The sequence below is a fragment of the Rhinichthys klamathensis genome, unplaced genomic scaffold (assembly GCF_029890125.1).
Source record: "Rhinichthys klamathensis goyatoka isolate OS25496 unplaced genomic scaffold, OSU_Roscu_1.1 h1tg000461l_1, whole genome shotgun sequence".
Classification (NCBI taxonomy): Eukaryota; Metazoa; Chordata; class Actinopteri; order Cypriniformes; family Leuciscidae; genus Rhinichthys; species Rhinichthys klamathensis.
In genome coordinates, this window is record NW_026606950.1 from 857,414 (window position 1) to 881,796 (window position 24,383).

Below are 24,383 nucleotides of genomic sequence, written 5' to 3' on the forward strand. Positions count from 1 at the left end.
TCATGATAAATGAGAAAAAGTCACAAAATATCAAGAAAACAAAACAAAAGTTAACCAGTATTTCCAACAACTTGAAAATCGAAACGGGTCAAATTGACCCGCAACATAACACAAGGGTTAAATAGGCAAATTGACAGTTCTTCTAACCCTAATTGATGGAGTGTGTAGCTTTTCATTTCTTAAACAACCATGTAGGAAGACACACTATGGCAATATTCCAGGATGACAATGTCAAGATTCATCAGGATCAAATTGTGAAAGAAGAATGGATGTGAGCATGAAGAATAATTTTCACACATGAATCGGCCCCTCCGAGTCCAGAGCTTAAAGGACAAGTTGGACAAGTTTTTTAAGTTTTACACTTAAAGCCCTGTTTTAAGATCGTTTCTGATGAAATAGAACGGTTAAGATTGAAATTTGGACACATGCTGCTGTTTCTGTGGTTGCACCCCCCCAATAGGTGCACTGGAACAATCCTTCCTAAAACGCATTAAACTTTAGTTTACAAAGACGTAAAAACTCACCGAGTGGTCTGGGGTGTTCACTGATATGCTCACACAAACATCGCTGCAAAAGATGCTTTCCAACAGGTTTTATTGTAGTTTTTGTCCAAGTCAAGTCAATGGAGTTGGACAAAAACTACGATAAACCTGTTCTCGGGCCAGCAGCATGTGTCCAAATGTCAATCTCAACCGTTCTATTTCATCAGAAACGATCTTAAAACAGGGCTTTAAGTGTAAAATACCCAACTTGTCCTTTAAATGAATTGAAAGTCTTTGGGATGTGCTGGAGGAGACTTTACAGAGTGCTGGACTCTTGCATTGTCAATACAAGATCTGGACCAACAATTGATGCACATTTATTTCCATCAAGAGGTGCATTCATTTTTGGTCAAGATCTTGTATTTTATTCAATGAATGTATTTTTTTTTCCGGGCCGGGCAGTGCATGTCTTACCTTATCAATGATAGATGGTGCAGCTTTACCATCCTCTACCACCTCAGGAGGCTTTTCACTGTCCTGTTTGGGTGCAAACATGGAGGCCACCCGAACCACAGGCAAGGTCACTTCACGAATGACGAACTTCACTGAGCTCAGGGGCATCGTCCACATCTTGATCTTTTTGAAGGACTTGGTTTTAGCCGAATAACGAGACTCGCAGACAAAAACGTCTTCAGGTCGGAAGCTGTCAGGCTGAAGCTTGAAATACTCCTGAAATAAGGCGTTTTATCAGAGCAGATTTATAATGTTTTTAAAACTTAGTATAAATGTATTTTGTCTTATTGGGAATGTTTTGGACTCATCGCTGAATGGTATTACCTTCACAAACATGACGACACATTTGCCCATTATTTTATTGACAGGGATTTTGTTGAAATAGTCGCTTTTGAAAACTTCTTTCTCAAGAAATTTGCGTGTTGCAAGATGAAATGTTTCGTTGGGTCTGTAGAACCAGCAGCCATAAAGCCAGTTCTCTCCTTCATGAAAAGATACATACACATAGTTTAATAGCTACACTACTGTTGGTAACATTTTTTAATTAACTGCATTTAAAAATAAGTAAAAACAATAATATTGTGAAATACTTCAAATAACACTTTTCTATTTCAAAATATTTTTTAAATGAAATGTATTTATGTAATGGCAAAGCTGAAGCATCATTACTCCAGTCTATGGCAAGCCGTTTTAACTTTTATTCATTTCCAGGATATGAATACTTGATATCAACAATTCAGTTTTCACTAGTTAAAATTATAATTATTGATATCAGGAATAATATTTCTACTAGTAACAATGGCAATTTTTGATATCAGGAATTACATTTTCACTAGCTAAAATGATAATTCTTGATATCAACAATTGAATTTCAAATAGTTAAAACTATAATTCTTGATATCTGTAATTGTATTTTCACTAGTGAAATGTCACCATAGGCTGCCATCCAAAATCAATTCTTGATATCAAGAATTTATTTCTTACTAGTTGAAATTCCAATTTCACATATCAGAAATACAATTCTTACTAGTAAAAACCTTTATTTTTGATATCAAGAATTAAATTGTCACCAGTTGAAATGTCTATTCTTGATATCAACAATTGAATTGCTACTAGTAACAATGTTCATTTTTGATATCAATAATTCAATTTTCACTAGTGACAATGTTAATTTCTGATATCATGAATGTGATTGTTACTAGTAAGAAAGCCATTTTAGATATCTGAAATAATATTGATATCAGAAATACATTTTCAGATATCAAAAATGAAAATTTTTACTAGTAGCAATTCAGTTGTTGATATCAAGAATAGACATTTAGACTAGTGACAATTTAATTATTGATATCAGGAATTCACATTTTTACTAGTAACAATGTAATTATTGATATAAAAAATTATATTTCTACTAGTAAGAAATCAATTCTTGATATCAACAATTGATTTTGAATGGCAGCCAATGGTGACATTTCACTAGTGAAAATACAATTGTTGATATCAACAATTCATATCCTGGAAATGAATAAAAGTTAAAACGGCTTGCCATACCAGTCTTCAGTGTCACATGATCCTTCAGAAATCATTCTAATATGCTGCTCAAGAATCATTTCCTATTATTATTATTATTATCATTATCGTGCTGCTTTTTTTTCTTCTTCTAGAAACCATGATACATTTTTTTTCTAGATTCCTTGATGAATAGAAAGTTTAAAAAGAACAGCTTTTATTTGAAAAAAATTCTTTTCCGGTCCCATTTGATGTATCCTTGCTGAATAAAAGTATATATAAAAAAAAAACCTTCTTACTGTTCCCCAAATCTTAACAGTAATGTATATTCTCAATCAATAGTGTTATGAAACAACATATATGCATAGCACATGTTGACAGCATGTATCTACTGATTTATGGGTGTAATACCTGCATCATCCTGCCACAGGCGCTCTATGCAGACGATGTGCGGCTGCAGGTTTGGTTCTGTGGGCTCTACATAGACATAGTCTCCCACATGGTACATGTTGTCCTTGAAGCTGCAGTCCTGGCTGTAGTTGCGCTGAAGGACTCCCTGCCATCCGCCGCCTGCTGTGTCCTCGCTCTTCTCAGCCTCTGGAGATCAATGTCAAAACATTAAAGACCACAGTGCAAAGTTCAGGGAGCAAGAACTGTGAGAGAACTCCCCTAAATGATTGTTTTGTGTGTATGGAATAAAGGAGTCACTACCAAAATTGTGATGGTTAATAAAGGCTAAATATTTATCCTGTTTGATTATGGTTACAAAATGTCACTTGTGTAAATGGGTCAATGGTAAATAAGGGTTTCTAAGATAAAGAAAATTCTTTTTTTCTTTTCTTTTTTTTTTTAATACAAGCTCTTAGAAATTTACTATTTTTTTCATGTAGGTCATATGGTTCTGAAAAACATTTATGCCATTTTTAACTGTGCCCAGTTACATTTTTTATCAAAGTGACTAAAAATGTGGTGTAAACATCAAATAAAATTAATTACACATTTTCCTTAAAACGTGTGTAGTGTACACGTCATTATTATCAAAAAATACCCGTTTTAAGGTAAAAATTTTTTTTATATATATATATCATGAAATATCATTTCATAAATATTTCACTTGAATTTAAGGATTTCACTTTAAATTAAAAAATTATTATGAATTCAGAAATTAAAAACATGCTTATTTTTTCAAGGTATTTTTTTTCCAAAAAAGAATGAATTCATAAATATTTCTGAATTTAAAGATACGATAAAAAAAAAATGTGGGATCATTTTTATCTAATATTTTATTGACCTTGATTTGGCAGATTATACATAGTATTATATATAACCAATATATATAAATGTAAATGTTTATATGCTGTATAAGTACTTATACTTATATTTAGGACTTTTTGCTAGTATATAGTGCTAGCATTTATATAAATAAGTATTTAAGTAATTAAAAAAATTAACTTGAATTCAGAAATTAAAAACATGTTTATCACAGAAGAAGAGGTATGTTCAAGTAATTGTATGTATGAATTGCATTATATGATGTATTTCTGAATACACAAACCGGAACAGTACCTTTTTTCTCTTCTTCTCTCTTGAGTTTATCCTCTTCATATTCTTTCGGCAGCTTCTCTTTCTTCTCTTTCTCCACATCGCTGTGCAGGTGTTTGGTGGTGTAACTGAGGGCGGGCGTCAGCAGAATCTCTCCGTTCTTACACAGCTCATCTCTGATCCGGATGAAGAACTGCTGGAGCTCCACAGAGTCCTCGAAGATCTCAGAGTCCGTCCTACGACACAATTTAAACATTTGGTATCGTGCAAAACCAACTCTTTACCCTCTCCAGGTACAAAAACCCCCAAGACAAAACGAGTGCATGAAGAGCATCACCTGTGCAGACGTCTGGCCTTCTCCAAAACTTCAAACATATGGTCCTGGAACACATCTAGCCTCCTATAACGGCCCTTATCCACGTTAGCTCTGATGATCTCAAAGTTCAGTGGAGTCTTATCGGAATTGTTAGGATCAACAGCTGGGATCTCCGCCAGCGAGTCACTGTAGCAACGCCCCTCATCATCCTGGTGGCCAAGCACTGAGACGAAAAGATTGCGGATGAGCTCCTGGATGAGCCGTGCAACATCTGGGACATGCGCGTCGTCGCCGCCCTCCAAGTCTCGCCTAGTCTCCAAAAGCACTTTGTGAAGCACCAATGCATCTTTGTAGATCAGCGATTCAGGTTCGTTATACGTGCAAGCGTTGTTGAACATCAAGACTAAGTCTTCCACCAGAGCATCAACATCCTGGTACTTGTTGGAAAGCATGTGGCTCTTGACCTTCTCCATGTCTATGGGTTTCTTGATGGCCACATAGTAGTCTGGAAGCTCAGCGCGGGACGGGAGACGGAGGAAGATTGTGCTGAGGCGCCGTCCACGCTTGTCAGTGTAGTTCTTCACTGCTTCATAGAGCTCATTGAGTTTCTGTTGGAGAGGGGTCAGGTACTTGGACTTTTTAGGAGAGATGCCACTCTTCCCTGGAAAGACAGGGGCACATGGTCAGTCACAGCTTCTCCTAAGAGCACTGGTGAACTCCTGAGACCTCACTCCAAAAATAAGAGCTTAAAGGGATACTCCACTTTTTTTGGAAATAGGCTCATTTTACAACTCCCCCAGAGTTAAACTGTTGAGTTTTACCGTTTTTGAATCCATTCAGCCGATCTCCGGTTCTGGCGGTACCACTTTTAGCGTAGCTTAGCATACATCATTGAAGTGGACAAGACCATTAGCATTTCTCAACAAAAAAATGACCAAAGAGTTTCGATATTTTTCCTATTTAAATATATATTTTTTCCTATTGGATTCAAAAACGGTAAAACACAACAGTTTAACTCTGGGGGAGTTTTAAATGAGCCTATTTCCAAAAAAAGTGGAGTATCCCTTTAAATTCAGACGTTTTTTTAATGTTAAAGTCCCCCTGTGGTGAAAATCAAGCTTTAAATGTTGTTTGTATGCCTATGTGGTGTTTTTAATGTGCTTTAAGAGAAACCATGTGCAAATTCAAATTCTCAAAAGCACGGTTTGAAATCGCTGGTGTTTCTGACGTCACAAACGACCTTGTAACCAATCAGATCAACGTGTGATCGTCAACCAGTGGATCTCTGAGCCGAGTGAGTGAGTGGAGGCGGGGCTCATTTGCATATTCATAGAACCGCGTATACTAAATGAGGCAAAGGTGTCGAGTTACATTCAAGAAATTTTAAGGCATGAATAATTTTTTTTCAAAGATGTCATTTTGGTGATCAGAGTTTTAAAATTATAAACAAGAGGGGGACTTTAAAATGACATGGCACTGTGTACCACAATGATTATTGGCTCTGTGATGAATGCTTTGTTCTTTTTCTGTAGGTCGCTTTGGATAAAAGAGTCTGCTAAATGCATACATGGACATTTAAAAAATGTAGTTGCAAATGATGCAGAAAGTAGGAAAGTTTGAGAATTTAGTTTTGGGAATATTATTGTTTTACGATTCCGAGTGGTGTAAAAATGACACACTTCCAATTTAAAAAGGATCATACTGCATTTGCTGACTCGTTGTGGTAGAATTGATGAAAAACTGTCCAACAAAGAGTGTCTGACAAACATGTATGTAAGTTTAAAACTGGCTTCACGATTTGGGGGAAAAGATCGAATTGTGATTTTTCTGATAAAAAACTAAACATACTAATTTTCAGCTTGGGTGAAACGATATCCTCGTCATCCGGCGGTGGTCCAAGTTCCCTTCGTTTTTCTCTTAATATCTTCTCCAGAACGTTGGCGTCATTGTAAACCTAGAGTCAAACCAAACAACAAGCTAGTCATGAAACGACTGAGCAGTTAGTATTATAATCCCTGCAACAATGAAATTCTTCAGAAAGCTCATTTTCATGGTCATTTGCTCGATACCAGTGGTGCCCAATCCTCTTCCAGGAGATCTACTGCTGTGTTCCAGATTTTTCCCACCTCGTTCTTAAATATAATATCTGGAACGACACTCAAACTCGGCGTACATCGATCAACCCCAACCTTAGCGTCATTTGACGTCACTTCTAAGATGTCAGAAAGTCCTGCTTCCAATAAACGTGTAATAACAGCTTCATTTTTGATTTTGAAAGCAATTTGTGTTGTTTTTATTCAGTGTTTGCCATAATTGACACAAAAACACAATATGCTCTTGTGTCGTGGCGACATCATGTGGTCAACATGTGAACCTGATTGCCTGGAACTCACTGAGGTCTGAAGTGGGACATTTCATTCGGGATATTCCCAGCATACCTACCTTCCAGCCCTGCTCTACACACCCGTCTGTAATTATCAAGTGGCTTGATCAGGGTTGGAGCTGAAATTTGCAGTGTTACAAATTTATTCAAATGTTTAATTTAGCTTCCAATCCTATAGTATATAAACTGAGGAAGTGAATTTTGTAACTAAGGTAAATTATGTCACAAACCCGCCTGTTCCTGTCTGTCCTGATCTCTCTATTGATCTGAGCACTGACACTATCATCTTTTGTTTTTATGCACTGCCTGGCCATTAAAGGGTTAGTTCACCCAAAAATGAAAATGATGTCATTAATGACTCTCCCTCATGTCGTCCCAAGCCCGTAAGACCTCCGTTCATCTTCAGAACACAGTTTAAGATATTTTAGATTTAGTCCGAGAGCTTTCTGTCCCTCCATTGTAAATGTGTGTACGGTATACTGTCCTTGTCCAGAAAGGAAATAAAGACATCATCAAAGTAGTCCATGTGACATCAGTGGGTTAGTTAGAGTGTGTGGAAGCATCGAAAATACATTTTGGTCCAAAAATAACAAAAACTAGGCCTTTATTCAGCATTGTATTGTCTTCCGGTTCTGTTGGGGATCCGCGTTCAGTGCCGCCGCTGACGTAAGACGCTGCTGACGTGTGTCTGGTGTGTGTGTGTGTGTGTGTGTGTGTGTGTCTGGTGCGTCCGTGTGTTCGGGTTCAAATAAATATGGCTGAGTCTTCCTCTGTGTGGAAATCCTTAGACATGTTTGCGAAGATTGTTTTGTTTCCAGCATGCGTCTCCCTCAGACTGTAAACGAAGCTCGGGCGCACCACACACACGTCAGCAGCGTCTTACGTCACACACACACACACACACACACACACACACCAGACACACGTCAGCAGCGTCTTACGTCACACACACACACACACACACGTCAGCAGCGTCTTACGTCAGCGGCGGCACTGAACGCGGATCCACAACAGAACCAGAATACACACACACACACACACACACACACACCAGACACACACACACACACACCAGACACACGTCAGCAGCGTCTTACGTCAGCAGCGGCACTGAACGCGGATCCACAACAGAACCGGAATACACACACACACACACACACACACACACACACCAGACACACGTCAGCAGCGGCACTGAACGCGGATCCACAACAGAACCGGAAGACAATAAAATGCTGAATAAAGGCCTAGTTTTTGTTATTTTTGGACCAAAATGTATTTTCGATGCTTCCACACACTCTAACTAACCCACTGATGTCACATGGACTACTTTGATGATGTCTTTATTTCCTTTCTGGACAAGGACAGTATACCGTACACACATTTACAATGGAGGGACAGAAAGCTCTCGGACTAAATCTAAAATATCTTAAACTGTGTTCTGAAGATGAACGGAGGTCTTACGGGCTTGGAGCGACATGAGGGAGAGTCATTAATGACATCATTTTCATTTTTGGGTGAACTAACCCTTTAAGCTCTAAGATAATGTGAAGGTATGGGTGATACAATCAGGCTGATTGGATTACCATCTATACATGACACTGTTATGCTGATTGGATTAGGATGGGTAACACTCTCAGTCGCAGGTTCCTACACCTGTAAACCTCATTTACATGCTTTGTTTCAGAGTGTCTCCACCTCTATGTAACCCCTCCCCCTCGATAGGTATATCAACTACAATGTATATTCCTTAGTCAGACTTCGGTAAGATTCTTGGACGAAGCAGACTTGGGTATAGATACACCCGAGTCTCCTGGTCTTCGCTTCTGAGTTTCCAACCCTCTAGAAGAAATAAGTTCACAACAGCAGGAAGGTAGATCTCCAGGAACAGGATTGGACACCCATGCTAGTCTACACGGTCTTTCCAAGCTTATTAGTAACCCTTAGACTCACTTGAGAGCCTTCTTCATTGTAGTGACGTGCATTACGGAACATCAGCTTCATGTCCTCCATCATGGAGTCCTCACTGGGGTATCGGTCAGAGCGGATGTTGTGGTCTATGGTCCTCAGGTCCATTGGTTCCAGTATAATCTTGTAGTAGTCTGGGTAGTCTTTTTTTGAGGGCTTGACCATGAAGAGGTCGCAGAGTCTCCGTCCTGTGCCCATCTCCCGAGCCTCTGCCACAGCAGCGTACAGAGCCTTCATGCGGTTTTTCTTTGTGTTCTTCTTATGGCTGCAAGAGGTGATGCAAAGCGTGAATGTCCCAAATGAATTTTTAAAATTAAATTAAATTTATTTGATTTGGACAGTGCATTTTAATGAACATAACATGGAGTACATGCATGTAAAAATGCCGGATTTTAGCCAAAGGCTAATTTCCATCCGATGCCCTATACTAGCCTGGTTAAAACCAGACCATTCTCAGTTGTAACTGAGTTATGTTCTGGCAAAGCGTCATAGACAAATCATTTCCAGAGGGGCGTCACCAACGGACGTGGCGGATAGACCTAAACCCAATCAGAGCGATGAAGGAGATGGCGTATGCAGAGCGGCGGAGACACATCTCCGAGTGTTGTTGTTTGCTCGGTTTTTAACTAAAAGGAAACGTTCAAATGGCTTAAAACAGACGCGATAGCTGATTGGAACGAGTGATGTTCGACGGCGGCATCCATCTTTGTAATGTAGGCTACAAAATCTGCTTCAAAATCCCAGCGCTGTCGTCATCGTGTAAAGCCCGCCCCAACGCTTCTGATTGGTGCCGCGATTTCGGCGGATTGGAAATGGGCTTGAATGAGCTCTTTGCCAGACTAACTTTCAGAGCAAATCTAAATTTGCCGGAAGTTGTCTGGGTTTTCCCAGGCTAGCCCTATAAAACAAGGGTTCCCAAACTTTTCCATTCCAGGACCCACGTAGACAAGAATAATCTCTCTCAAGACGCACCAAAATAATTTTAAAGCATGAATGTGGGGTGGGAGGCGTTAGTTCTCTTTAGAGCAGTTTTTTTTCCTTGTCATAGTATGACATATAAGTTAAATTGCAATACAAACTTATGGTACATTATCAAAAAGTTTGAGAATTAAAATAGTAGCCTAATGGCTGTTGAAATAATGTGAAGAATACTGAGTAGTTTTTGTCTGCTGCCTCAACTGATTTACCCAAACAAATTTAAAAGAAATGAAAAAGATTAAGTAAGCTTAACCTTAACCAAAGTTTTGATATGACAACAAATCAGAATATAAAAAAAATAATAGACTAATAATTTTATAAGACAGTATGCCCAGGACCTAGAATTTCAATACTAATATTGAAATGATGTTTTGTCTTGTTTGTCTTATACTAATTATATAGTAACAATTGTTCTTCTGTATGTATTGTACAGGAATACTGTTGAATTATTTTGTTTATATATTGTTTCTGTATTGCATTTTGTGTTGAATGTGAGGGGGTTTGGAATTATATAAGCGTTTGCTTCATCTACCTCCTTTTCAAACCATGCACTTGTATAATTTGTCTGTTATGTTGATTTGTGAGAAAACTAGAATGCAGGTTTGAAATAAACATCATCATCAAAAATATTTATGCTGCGAGTGTTGTTAAACTCATTGCGTTGTCCAGCGCAGAAAACGCTTTCGTGCTCGTGTGTATACATTTTAAATGCTTTTTACATATATATTTTCCTTATGCATTGGTAGGTATCAAAATGCATGCGAGGGAACACAAAATAACGCACTCTTACGACGACAATATCTCTGAAAGACAACAGCGCTGAACAGACGACAGAGATTAAAGCATCGTATGCCTAAATAGATCGTATGCCATTACCACCAATGGTCTCTACAATCAACTTAGCTCACGATGCTTCTGGGAAACGCAGCCCAGACCTGAATCAGCCTTTCGTGACATTTGAATTCTCCGGTGTAATGCGATCTCATGCAGAATGCAGCGCAGTGATTGGAGTAAACGAGTTTCTTCTCGTTAATAATGCGCACCAAACTGCTTAGTGAACCGAAGCCACTCTGAGACGGTGAAAATTGTTATCACAACAAGTCGCACGCGCGCGCTTCATCAAACACAATACTGACATATTTATCAAACTTTAAAGCTGCTGTAGGTAACTTTTGTAAAAAATATATTTTTTATATATTTGTTAAAACTGTCTTTATGTCCTGACAGTAGAATATGAGACAGATAATCTGTGAAAAAAATCAAGCTCTTCAGGCTCCTCCCAGTGGTCCTATTGCCATTTGCATAAATACACGCTCCCGGTCAGAAACAACCAATCAGAGCCGAGAGGAATGTCTTAGCAGTGTCAATCACGCTCGTGTCCGCGCTGGTCACACCCCTCTCTTGCACAGCGCGAGCCGTCGTTCAAACTCAAGATTGCCGGCGTGCTGCAGCTGTGCTTATGACGGAGAAACAACCTAAACTGCCAATTCTCCAGTGACACCTGCTCATAAAACAAAGAGGTAAAAGGAAAAAGACCGATGACGATAAACAAGCGAAAAAGAAAGAATTACACAGAGCCCATTGACTCGGTGTCAAAACTCTAGCCGCATAAGCTGTAGATAAAATGTCACGCACTCTGCTAAGCAACAATTGAAACCTGCTAATTCACTGGCTTGTCATGTTGCTGAAATAATGTACTAGCACACCTTATATAGCATATATCGCTAGAATAATTACTTACATACTGTAACGTTAGTTACCGTTGTATTAACGTTATCTTACTAGCTATTTATAACTTATAGAAAGAGTGCAACATTATAAAGTTACATGTAGGCTATTGCAAAATACATAATGATTTGAGGACCAAGTTTGTAGTCAAAGTATGGGCAGGCCATACACTGTAAAAAAATCCCGTTGTTTTTACGGAAAAAAACTGGCAGCTGTGGTTACGATAACTTTACCGTCAAAAATACGGTATCAACGTTTTTGGTTTTACAGACTTAACGTAAAATTTACAGTATTAAACCGTAATTCATTATCTGATATAATGATAATTTTCCAACCTATTGAAGTATTAATATCTGTTTTGTACCATTGTAATACACTGACAACCAACAACCATCACAGCAGTGATGATAGTCACATGATAAATCAAAGCTCATCACAAGCAATCTTCCACAAGAATGTTAATACTAATATATTGAAGCTGCACAGTGTTATTCGCACTAACATTAAACACCATCATGGTAACACACATGACATTTTAAAAATGCAATAAACATTAATTTAACAACATTAAATGTAACATAAAACCCTAATGTACATAACTGATTAGAAAAGAACTAAGAAAACTAAGAGGAAACATTGTTATTTCAACAAAAATAAATCAAATGTGAAGTGTCATGCAGGGAATTGTGGGAATGTCAATTTACGGTTTTTCACTGTTAATTATACAATGAGTTGTTCTTTTTCACTTTCAAAAACTGTAAATTTAACGGTATTTTACAGTAAAATTACATTAAATGTAAAGCATATTATTGACGTTTAGTCCCTATTAGTGAATGTGCCATATAACTTTTTATCCGCTGTTATCGGTGGCTCTGTTTACTAGCCTGCGCGTTCACGACGGGCTCCGCTGTGGAGGACGAGCTGTGGAGGGAGGGCAGAGAGCAAGGGGTGGGACCTGTAAGTTGTGCTTGTTCAAATTTTCAAGCTAAGTCAACGTTTTCTCAAAACTCCCTACTGCAGCTTTAAATCGCTCTAAGCAATATAGCGATTTCTATTTAACGTTGGTTCGTCGTGCAACCTGTTTGTATGTGTCACTCATGAAATTCAGCTGCAGCGACCCACCTCTTCCCAATCTGCGACCCACAGTTTGAAAACCCCTGCTATACACTATGTACTCAACTATGTAGTGCCATAAGTGCCAAACATACACTAATATCAGTGGTTTACTAATGCTGTAAATGTACCTTTTGCGCTTGATGCTGCCACCGTCAGAGAGCGTGGATGAGAGCATACTGTCACCATCTTCATCATCTCTCCTCGTCAGTTCTTTCCTCTTCATCTGAAGACACACGTATACATAAACATAAAGTGAAGACAAAACGGATTCTTTCTGGATGTCACACGTTGGTGGAACATGTTTATAGTTTATGTGACGAACTGTAGGTTCATTTGGCACTGCTTGATAATGGTTAAACTGATAATCACGATTTAGGAGAATGTCAACACATATGCATGGCTTAATTTTCTTCATCTAGTTTCCTGGTTTATTATAGTTAGTCAATCATATAAATAAACAGATTCTACATTATGAAAACTAGCTTCTCTCAAAATCTAAACCTGTGAAATTCCATATATTACTGTAACTTCAACAATTTCCAATGATTTTTCTATTAAACAACAAAAAAGACTTGCAAACAGCCAAGATTTATTTTAAGATTTATTACAGTTTATCACAGAGAAGGTTCAATTGATAATAATACAAATATATAATATGCAAATAAATATTATTACATTATAAATTAATATTATATTTAATAATAAAATATTTGTATTGTTTTTTCTTTTTTAGATAATTTTCACAGTATAAATGTACAGATCCCACACATGACATTATGGGGGAAAAAACAAGATATTGTTTAAGAACAAATTAATTTGTGGCCACATTATACACATCAATTTCCTCATTTTAGTTAAACTGTGGTCATTTCAAGGGAGTGAATTCTTAATTAATGGCTACAATATCTATTTTTTATTCTGCATGTCATGAAGCAAAGCAAAATCATTCATTTGTAACTACACTGCCTATTGAGTCACTGTAATTCACAGTAATGTATAACACGTCACTGAGTGGAATGGATGTATATTACCTGCAATATCTGCTGCAACTTCAGCACGCGCTTGTAGATTTGAGAGTTGGGAGCGTTGTAGCGTTTGGCGTTCTCAAACATCAGGTTGAGGTCTGTATCTATCTGTTCCACACTTTCATACTCATTGTTCTTCATCTTACTCCTGAGGAGAGATAAAATACTAGGGGTGTAACAATATATCGTGCCACAATATATCACAATACAAAAATGCAACAATACGTATCGTGGATAGTTCCCCCAAAATAAAAATTGTGAGAAAAAAATTCAATTTTTTTCAGTTTTAGTGTCAGTACTACATTAAACTACTATACATAAGTTGATTATAATGTATAATAATGCAATGGGGGAATATTTGTGGGTCCGGATAATACCAAATATCTGATGTTACCAGTAAAAAGTGGCCTACATTATTTTAAATATATCTAGTCAGCAGTGTTGGGCAGTAACGCGTTACTGTAACGCAGTTACTTTTGACAGTAACTCATACTGTAACGCATTACTTTTTATATAAATTAACTCCGTTACCGTTACCATATGGTGCGTTTGTCCGTTACTTTTTTTAATTAATTAATTTTGGCTGAAGTGTAGCCTACAGCCTAACCTGTTTACAGCAGCGACGCATTGTTGGTGGTAGGGTTGCCACCCGTCCCTTAAAATACGGAATTGTCCCGTATTTACAAGTAAAATGACACGTCCGTATCAAATCAATAAGGGACGCGATTTGTATTTTACATAAGGCCCACACATAGCCTAGTTGGATAAAAACATAGGCTTTACTATACTAATAGCAAATAGCCTATAAATAAATCAATTTCACAATAATGTTACATTATGATCAGAATCAAATGAATTTTGTCCATTTTCTAAGCTTAGAAAATGCACATTAATACGGGCTGAATTTTTTAGGCCTAAAATAAATATTTCGTAATTATGTGAATTACACTGTGCAAACTACTACCCACCGAATGAAGAAGGGTTGGCTCTCAGTCTCCAAAGAACAAAATATTCATTTTATTTTATTTTTAGTGTTCGCATTTATGAGGAAAAAACAACGTTACGGACGTGACAGTTCTCCGTTACGGACGCGACGCGCTCTGAAAGAGGCACTAAAAGATGCTTTGATACATGCAGAGACATCAGACAGAAAGCACAAAACCTTTCTTTAAAGTGAATTTCGTTTTGTATTAATTGCATCTTAATTTTAATCAATGTTTCATCAACCAATTGCCTGGATTTAATAAATAAGAAGTAAATATAGCAGACGATAGATAATCACGAAATGGAGGCGCCGGCGCGTGAACCGGAGCTCGTCTCATAAATGAACCGAAACTCGGCGTATAAGGTAGCCTACTTGCCTCACAAGTCTACTTTTAAACAGAACAATTCAAAACGAAACAAAAACAGACTGCAGATTGCTCTCTGCTTATGTAATCCGTATGAAATGTGCATTTCTCTCTGGCGCGTTCACTACTGCGAAGATCGCGAGTCAGCATAGCGAGTCACCTCAGAAATCCTAGTGATATATTCAGTTTGTGCTGGTCTGACTCAAATAAAATAGTGTTTAAAAATGACTTTCTGTTTAAGTCAGTTTTGTGTTTGTATAGACCATAACGCATTAAAGGGCATTAATGGGAACATTAAAGAATGTTTTTTTTTAAAGTAACTAAAAAGTTACTTTTAACAGTAACGCATTACTTTTTGGTGTAAGTAATCAACAAAGTAATTGAGTTACTTTTTGAATGAAGTAACTAGTAACTGTAACGAGTTACTATTTCTTAGTAACTAGCACAACACTGCTAGTCAGTGACAGAGTGCAAGTATATTCGTCTAAAATAATTCTGTATTTTCAGCTTCAGAATCATGAATATTTTTATTCTGGTGTCACCATTGTCCTTGGGTAACAAGCACCAAGTCCAAACCTACTCATTTAAACCCACAATGTAATATCAAAGTTAGCATTTTAATCAACAGTACAACCTTTTATCATATGTCTTGGAGTATCGCAATAAAATCGTATCGTGATATGTATCGAATCGTGACATGAGGGTATCGTTACACCCCTATAAAATACATGTTATCCTCTGTTCAAAACCGAGGAGCGTGCAGCGACGCCGCTGTCCGACTGCACCTTATCTGCTGGAGGGAGATGGGATGGCTGATCTGATGGAAGTAGTTGGGCAAGTCTTTCCTGGAGGGCAGCTGAAAGAAGGGCTCGGCTAGGAGCTGTCCCTGGCTGTTTCTGCCGCCCCGCACCGCCTCATACATCTGGAAGATGGGGTTGCACATGTCCATGCTGGAGTGCAGGCTGTCGGCCTCTGACTCGCCTTCATCGTAATGAACAGAGCCTGGAGAACATGGAAACAGTCATCGGATTAGTATATAGTAGGGATGCACTGAAATTAAAATTCTGGGCCGAAACCCAAAATTCTGGATGCACTTGGCCGAAAACCGAAAATTACTTAAAAAAAAAAAAAAAAAAAATCTTATTTTAAATTAGTTTTTTAAATTCAATAATTGAAAATAAAAATAATAACAAAAATTGGACAGAAATTAGGCCTATATTAAATATCAATATATCATTCTTCATTCAGTTCTATGCGGCGCGGTATATTTTCTGCCTTTTTTCTCTTTCGGTCAAAAAAACGAAAATGCCATTTCCGGCCGATAATTTCAACAGCTGAAATTTCGGCGCATGCCTAGAATATAGTATATAAGACAAATTCTAACATAATATATTGATGTTCAGCTCTGTCTTCAACAGTGCTATTACCAGTTAGTATGGCATCCTCCTCACTCTCTGAGCCGTACTGTAGAGCAGTGGTGATGGAGGAGAGTCTGTCTCCTTGTGCAAACCTTCTGTTCCTGTTCACAAACACCAGTGCAAAACACAAGTCAAACTTCACACAATATAAATGTTTTAGTTTGTAGATAAAGATCATTCATTCATTTAAAACCCACAGATTAGAGTGGGTACAAAAGAAAAGAAAACTATGGTATTTTAATGGGCATTTTGAGGTAAGTTCTAAGAGTCAAATGTGTAATTTTCAACATTTGATATGTTGACTATGTCCTTTGATCACATTCTGTTTTTCTGTTTGCTGTTTTTATATTTTACACAACACCCCAACTTTTTTTCCTGTTTTGGGTTGTGTGTAGGGCCGGGACTCGATTAAAAAAATTCATCTAATTAATTAGAGGCTTTGTAAATTAATTAATCGAAATTAATCGCATTTTAATTGCATAAATATTTGACCTGAGAACAGTGAGAAGTAATTTTTTTCACATGGATTTTTAGTATACCATTGAATAATGACAATACATTATTTAACAACATATTGTTTATTTTTGTTCAACCAAGTCCAGCAGACCAGTGAAAAACTTAAAAGTTGTTTGTATGTTTGTTGTTTTTTACAGGAGTGTATGCTGCTACTTCTCCTCCTCCGCTCCGTCTTCATCATCAGAGCCACACACAATCTCTAATTCGCTTCAAATCTGCAGAATACGGAAGAGAATCTGCACATTTTCTCAGTTTTCAGCAGGTTTTTTTTTTTGCCCTTCTTCCGCATTTTCTTTGCCGCCTTTTTTGTCACTTTTTGGTTCCTTGTTGATTTCTTTGACTTTGTTTTTCTTTTCTTTGCCTTTTTTCCGCTGCCTTTGTGTAGTTTTTTCTACTTTTTTTGTCGATCGACTCATCGTTGCAAATCCAGAATGAAAATCTGCAGAATGTATCTGTATAAAATGTCTATATAATGGACTGTGGAGATGTTTTAACCAATAAATAGGGTCATTTTTAAAACCAATTCAGTTTGTCTGTTGTGCCGTCTCTTAATGCAATTCAACACTGAATAGGCCATGCATGGCACAATCTTAAAATTTGAGTGTAAGGTAGGTAAAGCCTATTTATTTATTTACTATTTATGAAGTTGGCAGATGGTTAAAATAGGCTATATTTTTTAATTTGTTAGAAGGTCTGCTGGTTGTCCAATGACATGATTGGCCCAATGTTGTTTTAGTTGTTTTTAAGTTGGCAGAAGGTCTGCTGGCCGTCCAATCACATGGTTGGCCCAACGGACACAATTACGTTGGGCCAATGTCAGCACCCAACGTTGGGCCAACACAACAACAGACGTTGTGCTAATGTTGGGTCAATGTCTGTTTGCTTCCTGGGTAACTCCATGTTACAACCCTTAAAAAAACATGGTAACACAATGATACTTTATATATAATTTTTACAATTTTGCAATTGTAAAATTACGCAAATGCAAATATTATATTGCCAAAAGTTAAATAAATGCTGCATGTGGTTAAACTAGCACATTTCTTACAATTTAATTATTTTATAATATTAAAATCCATCATTTGTAATCCATAAAATGCGATCCATAATTTACCTCATCCTGATGCTGAAAACTAATATATTTGATACAATTCAATAGTTCTATTCTATTTTACATACTTAAGGTAAAATAACTAACTAATAAAAATGTGTTATGATAATATGTAATCCATAACATAACTTACCTGATCCTGATGCTACTTTTAACAGGTTCTGCATGTTCGAGCTCCAGTTTTCTCTGTGCAAAGATCTTTTTGATGGTGTTTGCATCCTGGAAATTGCATTTTAGATGTATTAAAATATTACAAAATGCTAATCAGTGCAAGTCTAAGATATGATGTAAATTGTATACAAATGTAAACAGAATTTCAGTGACACATTACTTTAAACACTTGTGATCCGGGTTCATTGTAGGTTTTGGCATTTTTGACTAGCAAGTCAATGTCTTTAGCCATATGGTTTACACTTTTATAGTAGCACATCTAGGGGGAAAAAGACACAAACTTCAGTGTAAATCGATAATAAATGCTGATAAGCTGTAATCGAATATGATCATAATAATAAGATACCTGTATCCGGTGTGCAACGATCTTCAGATCTATTGGTTCTTTAATAATAGCATAATAATCTGGATATTGCTGAAAAAGAATGTTTAATTAATAATAATATAATATGTTTGTGTATGTACTCAAATGAAACTGGGACAACTACCACTTTAGAGGGAAGTCTCTGGAAAAGTTCACTGATGAGACGCCCATGCTCTGTGTACGTCAGCACAGCATCCAGAAGCTGCCCAAGAACTTCCTTAAGGCTTGAGACAGACTGTACAAACAAAACAAAGCAGAATTCATTCTACTCTGTCCAACCTCATCTGAATAGGTCCACATCATGCCTGGGGACAGATACAACACGACAGTCAAGATCTGCGACCTCTGACCTCCTCCTCTGTGGCCCCTCCAGGGGTTTCCTGTGTGTCGTCATCGTCGTCATCTTCATCATAGTCTCCTCGCTGCACAAACTCGTTTTTGGTGCGAATGTACAGATCCCACAGTTTGCAAGCCGCTCTGCACTCCGGGGTTTCTGGCTGCACAGGAACACAGGCTTTAGCGTATTTTGATTTGTATTTATTTACAGGTGAAACTCGGAAAATTTGAATATGGTGCAAAAGTTCATTTATTTCAGTAATTCAACTTAAAAGGTGAAACTAATGTATTATATAGACTCATTACATGCAAAGTGAGATATTTCAAGCCTTTATTTGTTATAATTGTGATGATTATGGCTTACAGCTTATGAAAACCTTTTCACAATATTCTAATTTTGACTTTGGGGTTTTCATAAGCTGTGAATCATAATCATCACAATTATAACAAATAAAGGCTTGAAATATCTCACTTTGCATGTAATGAGTCTATATAATATATTAGTTTCACCTTTTAAGTTGAATTACTGAAATAAATGAACTTTTACACCATATTCTAATTTTTCGAGTTTCACCTGTATTTTTTGCCATTTGTGAATTTCTTATTTAAATGATTTGGTAGATCTACAGGAACATCAATATTTCAATCTCATATTCTCAAACCTATTCATGGCACAATAATTAAAACGATATACAAATACACTACAGTTCAAAAGTTTGGGGTCGGTACGATTTTAAATACTTTTAAAAGAATTCTCTTCTGCTAACCATGGCTGCGCTTATTTGATTAAAAATACAACAAAAATCAGTTATAGTATTAAATATTATTCCAGTGTAAATCAGCTGTTTTCTGTGTGAATATATAGTAAAGTGTAATTTATTCCTGTGATCAAAGCTGAATTTTCAGCATCACCAGTGTCAGTGTCTTCAGTGTCAAATGATCCTTCACAAATCAGTATAATATGAGGATTTGATGCTCAAGAAACATTTATTATTATTATTATCAATGTTGAAACAGTTGTTGGTCTGTCAGTTGTACAGTTTTTTTTTTTTTTTTTATGATTCTTTGATGAATAGGAAGTTCAAAAGAACAGCATTTGTTTGAAATAGAATCTTTTGTAACGTTATAAATGTCTTTACTGTCACTTTCGATCAAATTAAGTATTGATTTCTTTCCTCCAAAAAATAAAAATAAAATTCTCACTGACCCCAAACTTTTGAACGGTAGTGTATATTTTATATATACACTACCGGTCAAAAGTTTAGATTAAGATTGTTTAATGTTTTTGAAAGAAGTCTCTTACACTCACCACGTCTGCATTTATTTGAATAAAAATACAGAAATATGATTAGAATAAAAAACAAAAAACGTTAATAAACTGTAATTTATTCCTGTGATCAAAGCTGAATTTTCAGCATCATTACTCCAGTCTTCAGTGTCACATGATCCTTCAGAAATCACTCTAATATGATGATATGCTGCTCAAGAAACATAATTTTATAATTATCAATGTTTCTCATTATCAATATTTTTGAGGAAACCTGCAAGTTTGAGCTGTGAGTTTTCTTTTTTAAGAAATTCATATTTTTATTCAGCAAGGACGCGTTAAATTGATCAAAAGTGACAGTAAAGATATTCCTAATGTTACAAAAGCTTTCTATTTCAAATAAAATGCTGTTCTTTTGAACTTTCTATTCAACAAATAATATTAAAATATGCATAATACACAAAAATATGAAGCAGCACAACTGTTTTCAACACTGATATTAAGAACTGTTATAATAATAATGCACCAATAATAATTAGTCAGCAAATCAGCATATTAGAATGATTTCTGAAGGATCATGTGACACTGAAGAAATTATGCTGAAAACGTACAGGAATAAATGACATTTTAAAATATATTAAAACAGTTATTTTAAGTTGTGATAATATAACCGTTTTTAGGTAACACTTTACAATAAGGTTCATTTATTAAACAGTAGTTAATGTGTTAACTAACATGAACTAACCATGAGCAATACATTTGTTACTGTTTTTGTTAATCTTTGTTAACGTTAGTTAATACAAATCCAGCTGTTCATTGTTTGTTCATGTTAGTTCACAGTGCATTAACTAATGTTAACAAGATTTTAATAAAGTATTAGTAAATGTTGAAATTAACATTAACAAAGATTAACAAATGCTGAAGAAGTATTGTTCATTCTTAGTTAATGTTAACTAATGAACCTTATTGTAAAGTGTAACCAGTTTTCATTACATTGATGCGGCTTTGGTGAGCATGAGACTTAAAAAAACATTAAGAAATCTAAATGATTTCAAACATTTGACTACTAGCGTAAGATATATACGCACTTTGTAGTACGTCTTGGCGTTGTTGAATAAGAGCTGAAAGTCGGCTGTGAGCTGCTCAACATCATCATACTCCTCCATCTTCAGCTTCTGCTGGATCTTCATCATGTCGATGGGCTGCGACACCACATCATAGTAATCCGGCTGGTTCCTGTAGGGACGCGTTGCATGTCTTATCCACTGTGATGTTAAAACAGCTTAAAGGGATAGTTCACCCAAACATGTAAACTCTGTCAGTAATTACTCGCCCTCATGTTGTTTAACCCCGTAAGACTTTCGTTCATCTTCGGAACACAAATGAAGATATTTGTGATTAAATCTGAAAATAGTCCGAGTGACGACAGCGGCTCAACCTTAAGTTTATCAAGCGACGAGAATACTTTTTGTGCGCAAAAAACAAACAAAAATAACGACTTTATTCAACTCTTCATTTCCTTCTCTGTGGGCCGTGAGATTTCACGTAGTGTAACAGCGCAGCGCTTCTGTGTTGTACGTCACACACAGGCTCACTATTGGCCGACGCTGGTCGTGTGTGTGTGTGTGACGTACAACACAGAAGCGCTGCGCTGTTACACTACGTGAAATCTCACGGCCCACAGAGAAGGAAATGAAGAGTTGAATAAAGTCGTTATTTTTGTTTGTTTTTTGCGCACAGAAAGTATTCTCGTCGCTTGATAAACTTAAGGTTGAGCCGCTGTCGTCACTCGGACTATTTTAACGATGTCTTACATAACTTTTGGGCCGGCCAGTTTCGATCCCTTAAAGGAGAACTCCGGCGCAAAATGAACCTTTGGTCTAATTACACATTGTTACCTAGTCAACCGTTATCTGAGATTTGTTTTCATGATTATCGAATGTAAATAGTTTTATCTCTAAAAACAGTTTAGCCTATAAAGCTAGTATAACGCTAGTATATTGGGCATAGTGTAATGACAAATAAATATCGCTTGTTAATACCACTAACAAGGCTGAAAATAGCCCCACACGAACACGGTAGCATAATGAGGGTCCCTACCTTCAAACCGAAGCATTGAGAACTTTGTCAGTGTCCAGACAGTTTAATAAGAAGATATTTTATACATAGTCAACTTCGCGTATACAGGCAGAAGCCATCTCAAACTGTTTACATTCGATAATCATGAAAACAAATCTCAGATAACGGTTGACTAGGTAACAATGTGTAATTAGACCAAAGGTTCATTTTGCGCCGGAGTTCTCCTTTAAGAAGCCTATGGAGGAGTGATCCAGCTCTCAGATTTAATCACAAATATCTTAATTTGTGTTCTGAAGATGAACGAAAGTCTTACGGGGTTGAACAACATGAGGGAGAGTAATTGCTGACAGAGTTTACATTTTGGGGTGAACTATCCCTTTAAGTTTTAGATGTTCAGATAATGACTGGCTCGATCTCTCGTGTGTGACTGACCTTCTCTTTGGTGCTCTGATGAAGAGTTCACACAGCATCCTGCCCTGATCATCCTTATAGTCTCTGATAGTGTTGTACAACTCATGACACACAGCGATCTGTAAGGAAAACAGATGTCACTTGATCTGTGAGAGATGGATCACATAAAATGATCATCAGTTATTGATGTCAGAGATATTAAAGAGGTGAAGCTCACAGGGTCAACAGTGGGGATGTTTGTGGTTCTTCTCCTCTTCCGACTGGTTGAAGGTATGGATGTTGTCTGGCTGTCCTCAAAATCTCCTCCGCTCACACTGCTGGATGGAGACGTGGCTCTCCGTCGCTTTGAGCCCATTGTAAACGCTAGAAAAAAGATGTAATAAGTCAAATAGTTAGCTTATAGCTTATTTAAGATCAAACTGAATGCTCCTTAAATATATTCTTTTATAAATGACTGCTGCTGAAGTAAAGTTGTTGCACAGTAATACTACTAATTTAATACCGGGGTACTAACAGAATGATGTGATTAAGAGCAAACCACTTATTGCACCAAAATGTTATAGTCACACAGTTACTAATATACAAACACTGTTATCAAAATAAATAAAAAAATGAAAAAGATTCTGAAAACTCTGTTAGAATGAGATCAAATATGAATTTAGGAATATTTCATAATAGTAACAATAATTGTAGTGACTGATATTTTGGTGGAAAGTATGCTTATCGTGGTAAATGGTCAGTAAACGAACATTTTCAAATCAAATTTAATAATGTATTTATTAACAATAGCCATAAAGTATTATTGTGAATTAACAGTAATCCCACAATACAGTAATACTAATTAGTGCCATTTACTTACAGAATTATGTCTAGACATCATTTACCAATGTTGTGTTTATAAAAAATGGTAGCCATAGTTAAAATATATATATTATTGCTACAAAGAAAAGAAAATGGCAACTAGTATTAGTCACCACCACAAATAAATAAAATTAAAATAAGCAAAATGCCAGAAAGAATCTGAAAGCTTCTAACACTGATTGATGGACATTCCTTAATTATTTATAAATATCTTACAGTATCTTCATTCATCTTTATAGCTGTATATATATGTGGAAAATACGGGAAATTGTTTTCAAATCAGTTTATGTATTACAAGTTGGGCTGTAAAATCGATGTGTGTGTGTATATATTATTATATTTATACTAAATATATATTTATGTGCGTGTATATACACACACATACAGTATAAATATATTATGTTAACACAGACTTTTATGTTAAGATGCGATTACAGCCCTAATTAAATAAGCATTTAATACAATTAATTGATTATTGTTGGTGTACTAGACAATTAGCAGTCATCCTAAGGTACAGTAATGCTTGTTAATACCAGCTTACAAACAGAATTAGTCGAAGCTGATACGTCTAAACATTCATGTGCCATTTAAGGGAAAGATGTCCACACTTTTGAAAGTATGCAGATATAGAACAACACAAGAAGCTGCATATCAATAGAGCACGTCTTCTGCACAACCCGGATTTTATTATGCTGTTATTACAATAGCATCTCCTACATGAGTGATGTGCAGCTATGAGACAATGCGTGAACCTGTGATCAGATGCATTTATTATCAGGTCGGATGATCACAGCCACTTCAGCAGTGCGATGATGATGATGATGATGATGATGGTGAAGGTGGGACCGTTATGTGTCTGCAGACACAAGCTGTGTGACACATGCATCAGGACAGGCGGATAAAAACAAAGACACACACACACACACACGCACGCACGCACTGG

At 36.6% G+C, this 24,383-nt stretch overlaps 1 protein-coding gene across 6 annotated transcripts in view; it reads right to left on the reverse strand.

Moving 5' to 3' along the window:
- pbrm1 (polybromo 1) overlaps nt 1-24,383 on the reverse strand; it is a 46,345-nt gene that overhangs the window by 21,722 nt on the left and 240 nt on the right. For 3 of the 6 annotated variants that reach the window (XM_056236674.1, XM_056236671.1, XM_056236677.1), the window contains exons 2-21: nt 24,193-24,296; nt 22,797-22,942; nt 22,601-22,698; nt 21,178-21,325; nt 18,837-18,983; nt 18,611-18,721; nt 18,469-18,537; nt 18,283-18,381; nt 18,085-18,170; nt 16,334-16,425; nt 15,692-15,908; nt 13,564-13,705; nt 12,661-12,755; nt 8,696-8,975; nt 6,208-6,313; nt 4,381-5,020; nt 4,068-4,279; nt 2,913-3,098; nt 1,320-1,477; nt 957-1,211 (exon numbers count right to left, since the gene is read on the reverse strand). In XM_056236674.1, the coding sequence (XP_056092649.1) occupies nt 957-1,211; nt 1,320-1,477; nt 2,913-3,098; nt 4,068-4,279; nt 4,381-5,020; nt 6,208-6,313; nt 8,696-8,975; nt 12,661-12,755; nt 13,564-13,705; nt 15,692-15,908; nt 16,334-16,425; nt 18,085-18,170; nt 18,283-18,381; nt 18,469-18,537; nt 18,611-18,721; nt 18,837-18,983; nt 21,178-21,325; nt 22,601-22,698; nt 22,797-22,942; nt 24,193-24,208 (3,303 nt within the window). In that variant the 5' untranslated portion in view covers nt 24,209-24,296. Of the gene's footprint in view, nt 1-956; nt 1,212-1,319; nt 1,478-2,912; nt 3,099-4,067; nt 4,280-4,380; nt 5,021-6,207; nt 6,314-8,695; nt 8,976-12,660; nt 12,756-13,563; nt 13,706-15,691; nt 15,909-16,333; nt 16,426-18,084; nt 18,171-18,282; nt 18,382-18,468; nt 18,538-18,607; nt 18,722-18,836; nt 18,984-21,177; nt 21,326-22,600; nt 22,699-22,796; nt 22,943-24,192; nt 24,297-24,383 lie in introns of all 6 variants that reach the window. The other 3 variants (XM_056236673.1, XM_056236670.1, XM_056236672.1) reach the window with 2 other exon arrangements.